General features: G+C 41.1%; 2 protein-coding genes across 3 annotated transcripts; both read left to right on the top strand.

Annotated features, from left to right (window-relative positions):
- The first annotated feature begins 1,646 nt into the window (after positions 1-1,646).
- Positions 1,647-7,804, top strand: LOC116260373 (E3 ubiquitin-protein ligase At1g12760-like). Its single transcript, XM_031638676.2, has 5 exons — positions 1,647-2,555; positions 6,341-6,460; positions 6,551-6,683; positions 6,921-7,085; positions 7,261-7,804. Exons 1-5 carry the CDS (start codon positions 2,008-2,010, stop codon positions 7,432-7,434), a joined length of 1,140 nt encoding a protein of 379 aa, XP_031494536.1. The 5' UTR covers positions 1,647-2,007; the 3' UTR covers positions 7,435-7,804.
- Positions 7,805-9,691: 1,887 nt separating this feature from the next.
- Positions 9,692-10,964, top strand: LOC116261325 (TPD1 protein homolog 1-like). Of its 2 annotated transcripts, XM_031640029.2 has the most exons (3): positions 9,692-9,809; positions 9,906-9,956; positions 10,484-10,964. In XM_031640029.2, the coding sequence occupies exons 1-3, from the start codon at positions 9,713-9,715 to the stop codon at positions 10,810-10,812; spliced, it is 477 nt and encodes a 158-aa protein (XP_031495889.2). In that variant the 5' UTR covers positions 9,692-9,712; the 3' UTR covers positions 10,813-10,964. The 2 variants fall into 2 exon arrangements, with proteins under 2 accessions (XP_031495889.2, XP_049935663.1); XM_050079706.1 differs by lacking the exon at positions 9,906-9,956 and having other exon boundaries at positions 9,709-9,809.
- Positions 10,965-12,057: the final 1,093 nt, after the last annotated feature.

Genomic DNA, 12,057 nt, shown 5'->3' with positions numbered 1-12,057 from the left:
ATTCCCATAAGAAACTTTTTTGTGTGGTCTGGAAGTAGGAAATAGGGGCTCATCTCGTTCTCGCACTATGATATGGTCAGGTGATGAAATTCGATGAAAAAAGGGGACATTTTCATATTCCAAAGTTTTTTAAATATTTATTAAGGGAAAACTGCCTTTGGCGTAAAAACACCAAGGCCATTCTCTTATACCTCAAAAGTTTCGAATTACTTTGAGGCCTAGGTAGACTTAAGATACACATTTTTTTAACTTGAGTGTCGTGCTTGCAATGATTTATATACCTTTGAAAAAGAATACAACCAAGTCTGACAACAACAAGGACATTCGAACAACAAACCCCTTGAGTGTTAGCCTTCTTGCCATCCGGTAGCACAAACTTTACTAACAAAGTCATTTAATTCTTAGTTTGAACGGGATGGGATAAACTTACTCAATTGATATCCTAATAATAATATGTATGAAGCAGTCAAAACTATGCGCAGAATATACCCATTGACCGGATCCATTTTTTATGAAAAAACAAGGAAATTTTGGAGTTAAATATCTTGGTAGAACCGGTAAAACCCCTTGGATGAACTTTCATAACGGCGACTGCTCATTTAATAGTTGCAGCGGCTCCCTAGAATCATCTTCTTCCTGTCAGTTTCAAATACAAGTTTTCATTACAGGACTATTTTTTAAACATAATTTCAAAAATAAAGCATGCTTACTTAATTTTTCTGATTCGAGCCTCACTTTGGCTAATAATGATCAAACAACAATTTCTAGTTAAGTCATGATATGTTGGAAGAAAAGAAAGCTTCTATAGTTTGAGACTGCCCTTCAACTAGGCAGCTAAAAGTCCAAAGTAAAGATAAATCATCATTTGCCAGTAGTCAATAAAATTTGGTTCTTATAAGAAAAATAAGAAAATAAAGCCCTATGTTTGATACTATAACTGGAAAAGGTCCTCAATTGGAAATTTTAGGTTTTCTTTTTTGATTATCAAGATAAGAAAACAACTTGTGAGCAGAAGAACTGAGGGGATGTTCCATTACCTTGTATCCGCTTGAAGACAAGATGGTCAACATCGAAATCCATAAAAAATCTATGGATTTAAAGTCATAACCTTTCTCCTTCCACTCTACATTAGCCATTTTGTTCGACTTAAATGTTCTTTTTTAATGTGATGAAATGTTGATTTTTTTGGGCTCATTTGTAACATTATATATACATATATATAATTGAAATAATAAAAGAACTTCGAAGGTCAAGTAGCATTCAATTTTTTTTTTAGTGATGATGTTGCAACTTTCGTAATTTTTTCCCTAGTTTAGACGGTTGTTACTAAAGAGAAAACTTGTATTCTTTTTAAATTTTTTTATAGCGTCAAAATACATTTTTCAATACTTTTATAGGTGTTAAATTAAAAATTTTGAAAAGTATACCCACTGACTTTTTCCCAAAATCTAAGGGGGGGCAGCTAGCCCCCCTTGGACCATGAGATGAATCCACCGCTAGAAGGCTCTTCCACAAATGCAAAAACGAAAAACATCAAATTGCCCGAGAGATCCGGTTCGCTTATCGGGCGTCGTGGGATCCGACCCGGATCCGAACAGCGAAATAGATGGCATTTAAGCCAGAATCTGAAGTCCGTCGGTGCACGGTGTTGTCACCGCCAGAAAGCTGTCTGGGTTGCCCTCTCCCGCGAACACGCCCTTCCTCGACCCTTCTTCCTCCCGCCGAAAGGTTTCCTGGATTCGGATTTCTTTTCCCCTCCTCGGATTCCCACGGAATTCGAGAAACCCAAACTCTAGCATTGATCGTTCTTCCCATCATCGAGAAATCGCCAAGTTTGGCTCAGATTTTCGCTGGTGGGTAAGAGGTCGATCAATATCTAGGGTTTGATCGTTGCTTGTTCAGGAAGGGTTTGTTTTCTTTTCGATTTTAGGGAAATTTAAGGGTCCTGTCGTGGAGCGGATGGATTAGGGCTCGTTGTTGGAGAATCCAAGGGTTTTGGGTGGTTCAATGGAGCGGGGGAGGGGCGTTTCTTCTGCCAATTCTGCCCAGGATGATATCGTTGACACGACGCCTTTGCTTGGGAACTCGAACGGAATTGGAGGCGACGACCGGAACCGGCGAGGCCTGCGGCGGCCGAGCATCCGTGGAGCTGCGCGGTTCCTCAGGCGAGCGAGCAGCCGGCGGATGATGCGTGAGCCATCGATGCTTGTTCGGGAGACGGCCGCCGAGCAGCTGGAGGAGCGGCAGAGCGATTGGGCATATTCGAGACCTGTTGTGGTCCTTGATATAATATGGAATTTAGCGTTTGTCTTCGTGGCAGGGGCCGTGCTGCTTCTCAGCAGGGACGAGAATCCGACTATGCCGCTGAGGCTGTGGATTGTGGGGTACGCGCTGCAGTGCGTCCTGCATATGGTGTGCGTGTGCTCGGAGTATAGCCGGAGACATCGAGCCGTGCAGCAGGGCAGTGGTGAGAGTCCACGGTCAGGTGCCCAGCAGGAAACGGAGGAGGTTCCAGACTATGATTCGTTGAGTGATCAACCTGAGGAGAGAACCAGGTAACTTTCGTGTGTTTGGCGTTGTTTTAATTTGGCAATAATGCTGGGTGATTTAGTTAATGGAGCTGCTTCAGGAATTTGAGAGGCGATTCTATCTGTAAGGTTTGTAGGTGGTTTACGATTCAAACTCGGATCTGTTTGACAGGAAATTGAATTCCACCTCGTTGGACGACTTAGCGAACTGAGTTTCTAAGTGGTCTTTTGATCTGAATCATTTGATCATTTCCCATAATCATGTTCCTAATTTTAGTACCCTGTATTCAGAAGTCTGGTGAAAGGGAATCCTGGAGTTCTGTAGTTGCTTTTCCATTGCGACTATGATTAGCCTTATCATATGTTTAGTTCGTGGAGATATGTGGGACGTGATTGGTCTTGTTTAATGCATATGGTTTAATTATTTTGATTGTTCAGTTCGTCATGTTGCTGAGATTTATAGTTCTTATACTCTCATTTGAAAAATTAATCACATACCAGCTGGTACATGATGTGAAAATCTCTAGAAGCATCTCCGTTTTGAGAGAATTATTGCTTCCTTTTGTTAGTTCATTATCGGATGAATAGAAAATCAGGAATAAGGAAACAGGTCTGATAAAATATGCACAATAGCCTGCTTAGTGCTTATTGGCTGTTTCTTTCAAGCAATGCATAGGGGGCCTGAATAGTGAATGATTAAGGTTTCTCATATCATTTATTGGTTGTGCAATTGTACGTTTGATTTTAGGCATGGAGAAGTTTGCCGTGTCTGTGGGTGTTGTGTTGGAGAGTAGGTGGGAGTGGATGCATGCGCATGTGTGCATGCTGGGTGGGTGGGTTGATGGGTGCATGTGCATTGTGCAGTCTCACCTGCATAGGCTGAGCCCTGCTTGTGTTTGTTCTCCTGTCGAGTTGTGTTTTCTGTTTAGAAGTTACCAAACCACATAAAGGAATCCACCTGCATCCATGATGTTCAACTCATGCTACAATACATCAACACTTTCATTTTTGTATGGTTGCTAGCTATATATGTTGCAGAGGTAAACTGGAAGAGAGCCAGACCTTGTTTCTAGGGTGAGGGGAGATGTAAGTTGCTGTGGAAAGCTTTCCAAATAGCTTGTTGCTCTTTATGTGATGATCTTTAGGGGCCTGATTATGTTAGGTACCTCTTGTGTGCAAGTCATCTATGAGCGGCCAGCTGCCAATGTCATATCCTGAACATATGCATGACAAATGGTAGTATCTCTATGACTTCATGGAAGTAAATTGTCAACAGTTAGAGCAGCTCAATACCTTAGTGTTTACTGTTTACTAATGGAACGTTCACACAAAAAAATTGTAAGATGCTATGAAAAACTACATGATGGATGCACGTGGTACTCAAGGGAAAAAATCAGTCGACTGCTGGTTGCTCTTGTGTGCAAGTCATCTATAAGCGGTCAGCAGCCAATGTCATATCATGAACATATGCATGACAAATAGTAGCATCTCTAATGGCTTCATCGAAGTAAATTGTCAACAGTTAGAGTAGCTCAATACCTTAGAGTTTACTAATGGAATGTTCACACAAAAAAAAAGGTAAGATGCTATGAAAGACTACATGATGGATGCACATGGTACTCAAGGGAAAAAATCAGTCGATGTGCACAGCAACTTTGAAATAGTTTCTATCATTACTTGAAATTTATAGAAGTTGAGAGAAATGTCATCATCTATTCTTATACAGATAGACTTTTAGAAAAATATGATCTCCACACTATGGCATGACCAGGCTTCTAGTGACACAAGTGGGATCCATACATGATCATAGGCAAAATAACACATAGAGAAGTTACAACAGGCAGACAATAGTACATCTGTTTTTCCCCCTCTTTTTGTATGAGCAAATAAAACACTGAATTTATATGTATATCTGAGCTTAGCAGATCTTTGCAGTCAACACTGCTTGGCAGGTTATTTATTCAAAAAGCCTAGATGGAATCTAGCAGACTGAAAAGAAAAAATAACCAGTGGTAACTGGAGTTCGGTTCAGTATACTAATTGATTTCAGACTATTTATTCATCAAATAACTATCTTACTGCAACTGATTAGGTTACTGGAAAATGTCTCATGCTGCCTTTTTAAGCATAGACCTATGTTTTTGGCAATGACAAGGTTTAGGGGGTCGATGGTTGACCCTAGATCAACTACATGCACGTTATAACACTTTAAGCCAAGATGCTAAAAATGCTGGATAATGCATTTCATAACCCGTATTGATGGAGTACTCAAGAAGATGTGTATCATAATGTTATACAATGGAACTTTTCAGAAAAATTCAAAATTTTGTTAAATTAAACAATTTTCTCTAAAAAAATCAGAACTCAAGAGAAAATTGGATTTAATGTTATTATCTACAATATGAAATGTGCATAAAACTTTGAATGTAGTATAATTTTAAGAAATACCAAAGTCTGTATGCATATTTTCATTGGAAAATGGAAAGGATTAAAACTAACTACTTAATTAGTTAAATTACTCCCAATTTAAATGGATATGAAAGAAATAAGTTTTATCATGTGTAACTTTTAGCCTGCGGCTAACAAAGGTGGTTATAAGGAAAGGAAACCAGGCACACACCTTAATCCCAGATTAGGGTTCTCCCTCCTTGAAGGCCAAGTCACTCAAAATAGGCGATGATCCCCATTACAGCACCCTCCCCCTTATTTAGAACCATGCTTCGGTCAGTCTTATGGACCCGATCCATGTTTCCAAAATCCGGATACTAACAGTAACTTACTTTGTAAGATCCCGAACATTTTTATTTTGAGGGTTCAAAACATGCTTGTAGGGAAAGGAGACGCAGAAGCTGTAGTTTTGGTGAACGAAAATCAATCCTAGGCTTTATTTGTTTCCTTTTAAAGGAATGAGAATACCTCTCATGGCAAACTTATTATTCAGACTTAAGGAATTTATGTAATTTCATGCTTAAAAGGCAATGGTCAATCATTCATTTTTTTAAGGAAATATACAGCCTGCATTGTACATAACGTAAGGAACGAAGATGTATCATAAATTTCCTGATAAGGTACAGTGACACCCCTGAAACTTGATTCATGCACATTTTTTAATTTTATCCCTTGTCGTTACAAACTTACAATAGTATCATAATCCATCGTAAGACATCCTAATACTATTAAATATTAATTGCTAAGTTCCGCATAAAGATTGTTGAATTGTGGTTTGTCCTTTCGGCTTAGAAGGTCTTCCTCCAGGTATCATTCCTTAAGAAATGCCAACACATTGCAAATACTTGGCAACTGTGGAGAATGTCTTTTCTGAGCAAGATAACGAACAGCCTAGAACCCATTTGAATCTTCATATAAGCTCAAGAAACCTAGGATGTACCTATTTTACATTAACATCTTCCAGCTCTTTCTAATATGAAAGAAAATTGAACAGTTGAGATCTCGATATTCATGAGGGATGCTATGGTGCAAGGACCATTCTTCGTATCTGAAGGAAGAGTTCTTTATGAATGGGCTCTTTATTCTTTGAAAGTTATATAATAAAAGAAGTTCAATTTTTCTGGAACATACGGCCTTTTATTCTTTATGCGGAGAAAAACAAAATGAGTGACTACTTATCACATTAGGGAGTGAGTTCTCAATCTTCGACTACACTCTCTTTGATTTGTCCCATTTAGTTACTCATAATTTCATTATGGTACAAGTAAACATCTTGTCTGAGTTGATTCTAAAGATGAAAGTTATTGACTGTATGAGAAGTCTTTCCTTGTTCATCTGATTTGTCCATGTTTGTTCCTTGGCAGTCTTGCTAAGCATCTAGAGTCAGCAAATACAATGTTCTCATTCATATGGTGGATCATTGGATTTTATTGGGTGTCTGCTGGTGGTCAGAATTTGATCCGTGATGCTCCTCAGCTATACTGGTTGGTTCAAATACAATCATTTTGGTGCTCTTATTGGTTCAATTTCTCATCCTTTTGATTAATAGTTTTATATCTTCTTGTGTTTCACAGGCTATGTGTTGTCTTCCTTGCTTTTGACGTGTTCTTCGTTGTATTTTGTGTTGCATTGGCCTGCATTATTGGTATAGCAGTATGCTGTTGTCTGCCTTGTATCATTGCAATTCTGTATGCAGTGGCTGATCAGGTATCTCTCTTAAGGATTCCTGCATTGCCTTAAATTCCTTTGGTATTGTTACTTGATAGTTGATCCTAGTTATGGTCCAAGTTTTGCATGAACGTGTAAGAATTAGGTTATTTAGGTGGACAATCATATGCGGCAACATCTCACTTTCCTAGTTCCTGTTAGTGTTAATGCATGAACAAGTTGAAACCTTTTCGAGTTCTTTCATGTTTGGGTTGATGGGCACTTTTATTTAAGCAGGAAGGTGCATCTGAAGAGGACATCAGCCGACTCCCCAAGTACAAGTTTAGGTCAGTTGGGGCGATGGAGAAGCTTGATCTAGAGAAATCAGAGTCCTTTGGTGGAATAATGACATCGTGTGGTGGTGGGGCACCTGTTGAACGAGTCCTTCCTGCTGAGGATGCAGTAAGCTGTTTGCCGTGCTTCTTTCTTGTTACATACTTCTTCTTCCGACACTTTGATAGCATCATATAGGCTCCCTCTGGGGAATTGCGTCTAAGCTTAGTTGTGTTTTGGTACATTCAGAAATCTGCTGTCAGTTTTGTTCCTCATGATGCGTTGGTGTTCTTGTTGCTTACAGGAATGCTGCATTTGCCTCTCATCTTATGAGGATGGTGTGGAGCTTCGCGAGCTTCCCTGCGGGCACCATTTTCACTGTGCCTGTATAGACAAGTGGCTGTACATCAATGCTACTTGCCCGTTGTGCAAATATAACATCATAAAGAGCAGCGGTGATTCAAGAGAGGAAGTGTAGGATGTATACGCAGTTATTTTACTTGCAGAGTCTCTCTTCTATGGATCCCTTACGATAGTCGAACAGCTGACTTAACCAGTGGTTTAAGTTTGTGCATATGAACTACAGGAGGCGGCAAGTTCTTTGACGAAGTGCAAATGGTTTACCGATGGGTCTTGCGGTGGCCCTCTTGGTGCACCGTTCGTGCTTTCGCGCGTGCTTTTTTTTTTTTTTTTTTGTTATGTTGTGTTGTGCCCATAGTTTTCATACATGCAACATGTCCATACTCAGCTCAATGCTTGTGTTTGAGGATATTCGGTTGCTTCTAAATGTCCACGAAATGATCGGGATATTGTTCCGTCTAGGGCAATTAGATTCGATTGTGAACCAATTTCCTGCTTCTTGCCTTTGTCCTGGACTATCCATCATTTCTTTGTTGTTTTCTTGAGCGCAATTTTAGGAGTTCCATTTTTGTGTGCATTTATCAGAAAAATTGTTTTCTGAAATTCAAAATGTTAAAAGGTTTTACAAGACCCAAAAGCTATACCCTTATATCTTCAACGTTCTATACTATAAAAATACGTAAGAGAAGGTTTGTTTAGGATTTTGAATAGGTTGGGAATTTTTAGAGAAGGAGCCGAACAGAAGAGAATGGCGCGGTATTCTCTAAAATGTCGGGACACCTGCTTCAATGAGGCAGATTTAGACCAACGCGTGATGTACCAAGCTCCACCCAACCCTGCTCACGAAGCAAACGCGGTGAGGAACGCCTGCATATTCCTGCGTTCCCTTTGACCTTGCACTACTGGCAATTACCGTTTCGGCCAGCCACGAGGTGCAGGTAAGAAGCCTTTTCTTCCTTTCATAAAACCTTTCTGAAGTTGAGGCAGGCTACAGCCGTGGAGCAGCGGTACACATGGATCTAATGGTCGATCACTTGGTGACGATTCATATGTGAGAGGGTGAGCGCTGACGGTCCGGTCAACCATCCTGGCCATGGGACTTGCATGGGTCTAGATGTATAGATTAGGTTCTCGGCCCCTCTGGTTAGGAACTGGATTGAAGTATGGTTTTCCATACTAAGTTCTGGATCCCTGACTCTTCTTTTGGTCCAGAGTCCATGACCACCCATCTTAGAATGTGTAGGACGGGAGACATGAACCAGACAGAGAGAGAGAGAGGAATTACTTCATCTGGGCTGTTATGCAGCGAGCATCGTCTTTTGAAGTCGGAACGGCAGGGCGTGTCGGCGGCCATGCATTAAACCAAAAGGTATGATCGGAAAACGCGTCCTCCGCCAGTCTTTTTCTCTTCTCCAAAAGAATTTCTTACCATCCATCGGAGCACAGGCAGCCATTAATGCGCCACCCGCGCTTACCCTCTCTTTCTCTTTCTACACTCTCTCTGAGCAGCACCCGCCCATTAATGAATAGACGGCTAACCCACCAAGTGAAGCTGCAGAATGAATTCCCTTTCTTTAATGCCGAAACTAGCCAACCGCGGTGCCTCTCCTTCCCTGAAGCGAACAAGGCGGGAAGAAGTAAACAATTCGAAATTAATGGGTCGCGGCAATTATAGAGCAGTCGGACGTCGGTCACTAAAGATCTCGCCAGAGCTTTTCCCATGCTTGTCTACAAGCATATATCTGAAATCCCCTACGAAGTTTCTTTATTTCAAGAACAGAAATATTACTTTTCGAGTTCAGATCCTGGCCTCTGGTCTAGCCTGTTGGACACGTACTTCCCATCATCAATGCTCCACTAGTACTTCGAGACGAAGAATCTTTGAGTCTACGAACGGTCACTCGGACAGCAAGAAATTTGGACCTCCAAAAGGGGTTATGAGATTTTAAATCGTTGCTAGCCACCAACTAGGACCGGATTGTTCTAAGAACTTGAGTCCGTATATGCTGCGTACGCGGATGCTTCAATATACTAGCCAATCCTTTAATTAGGAGGATTATTACGTGGTAAAACACTGATGGCAGTAGAAAATGTTAAAACTTTTGTGATTTCTAGGTAAGTTTTCTCTTGATCTTTTTGTGAATTTCAATGAGGTTGACTTTATTGAAGGAGCTTGGTGGAAGGTATATCATGTGAAGCTGAAAAGCCCAACGAATGTGCGTTTTCAGTGAATGGTTCCGAGGCAAGGGGATGTGATTCGTTTCCTCTCACAGTCATTCTTTTCCATATTAAAGAAAGAAGCAACCTTATGCTGTTCGTGTGGTACGCAACGCTAGCTAGGAGGGCAGGGAGAGGGAGAGGGAGAATCATTTATATTCTCGCTGTTGATATTGACGATGATGATGGCTATCATGAAGACCGTCTTGTCTCTGTCTGTTATTCTTTTCCTTTCACATCACTCCATCAATTCCCCAGTGAACGCGTCGGCAGCAGGTCAAGTAACCTCTCTCTCTCTCTCTCTCTTTTTCTCTGTCTCTCTCTCTCACACACGCAAGGATCTTACCTTGAAGCCATGATTTACCGATACAGGAGTTAAATCTCGAAAGGTAGACAACCGAAGGGTGCTCATGGGTGATGCTGGTGAGTGTTTGTCTGTCCTTGTTACTTGGTGATGGGTTTATGGAATGGCTATCTCACTGTATGAGCACCTGTCTTGTTACTTGCCATGAATCTATCTGAAGTTCATTCGTAGCGATGTTTTTTCTCCGTAAAAATTAACTGGTTTAGAATCATATATTGGTTACCGAGAAGAAGATAAGACATCAGTTATTTTCTGAATTTTATGAGGTGAAAGAATATTCAAATTGAGCATTGAGCTGCATATTTTATTGGTCTCTCAAGACAACTGTGCTATTCACCAGTGAAAAATGAAGAGATTAAGCTACATGTTGTCTTGCAAAATCAAGAATTCATCTGAGCTTTTCGGTTTCAAATCCAGTCGCAGTTCTAAATTATGATTCCAAAATTTACTAATGGGAAATCAACCTTCAAACTGTTGGTGCATTATTTTTCTTGGTATCATGTGATATATGGTGATGATTTCATCATATTTATCAATATCGGCATTGTCAACATCGTTTCTTTGCTCACAATGATGCCGCCTTCAGAGGATTCATACGACTACTACAAGGAATGCAAGACGTCGGACATCGGCCTGGCGCAGTCGGCGGCCGGAACTTTGCCAAACGGTATCCCCACCTTTCTGGTTGAGATCTTTAACACCTGCGAGTCCTCCTGCGGCATCTCTGACGTCCATGTCTCCTGCGGTGCCTTCGCCTCCGTCAAGCTCGTCAACCCCAGGGTCTTCCAGAGGGTCGCCGTCGATGACTGCCTGGTGAACGACGGGCAACCTATCCGGTCCGGCCAGGCTTTCTCCTTCGTCTACGCCAACTCCTTCATGTACCCCATGAAGGTTTCGCGTGCCGATACTTGCTAGGCTAACATGTCCATGGAGGTCTAATGGAGGGGAGCTCTCCTCTCCATCTATTGCCGAGGAGAATAGACTATTTGTTGCAACAGCTGACTTTTGTATCTTGTGTTCATCTTCACAATGGATCTTCATCTTAACGTCTCTAAAGTTGGAACTATGACCCTGTGTATCTAGTTTGTTAAACATCTTTTTCTATGATTTCTTTTGTGAAGAAACTGACTCAACTTATGATACATTATTTTAGCTTTAGCATATCAGAATGGTATTCTTCACGGGTAGATTTTCAAAATATGAGAGGTTCAATGCTGAGAAAAACATTCTATGTTCTCCTTTTTGCCTGAATCATCGCTGCAATGCCAAATTGAAATCTAATATTTTCTGTGAGATACAACTGCTGAAAACTTAAAATTAAATCTCTAGTTGTAGAATAAAAAATAGAAATCTATTTATTAAAAACCGGGATTCCATGGCTGATTGTCTTTGTGGTCCATCTTTATCTTTTTTAGTTTAATTAGGAAACAATCCGGTGCATGCCTATTATTTACTTCATTTTCCATCTAAATGTGTTATCTTCATGTCACTCAACTTTGTGTTGCATGTGAGTTTGACCTCCTTCTCTTCCGCACGATCATTTCCGACAAGATACTTCTTAAGAACATGAACTCCTTGAAATATCAGGCTGGAGTCTAGAAGAGAATGTTTTCATCAAGGAGATCACTTGCATGAACGAAATGTGGACGACATTAATTTTATTACTTGACTTTTCTTATGTTGTCCTTAAGGCCACGTTTGATGCGCGCAGATATTACTGTGCATGGGATGAAATTTACCGTTTTTGTACGGTTTTTCACAAGCATATCAAACGCAGGAAATTTTCCTTTGCAAAAACAGTACGATAAGGGTAACTTTACCCCGGAAAAAAGTCGGACCTTCAGAGGTCCGACTTTTTTCCGTGGATTTTTTTCCTGCCCATTAGGAAGGGCGACGGAGAAAAAGGGCGCTGTGAAAAGCCGAGAGGGAGCGCAAGACCTCTTCCGATGGCAACGCTGGCACTGATGGATGCCAACACCAGCCGCATAAGGATAAGGGAGGGTGGAGGGAGGGCCGTATCCACTAATAGTGGAAGGGAGAGGAAAGAGGCAAGGGCCACTGCACGGCGGCCCACACTTCACTCATTCTTCCTCTTCTTCCTCCTCCCCTCTCCTACCATATGCACACTGGAGTTGGGAGAGCTCAACGCAGCCCATTCGG

Source organism: Nymphaea colorata, chromosome 9, assembly GCF_008831285.2.
Source record: "Nymphaea colorata isolate Beijing-Zhang1983 chromosome 9, ASM883128v2, whole genome shotgun sequence".
In the NCBI taxonomy this organism is placed as follows: domain Eukaryota; kingdom Viridiplantae; phylum Streptophyta; class Magnoliopsida; order Nymphaeales; family Nymphaeaceae; genus Nymphaea; species Nymphaea colorata.
This window is presented reverse-complemented; position numbering and strand designations above follow the sequence as displayed.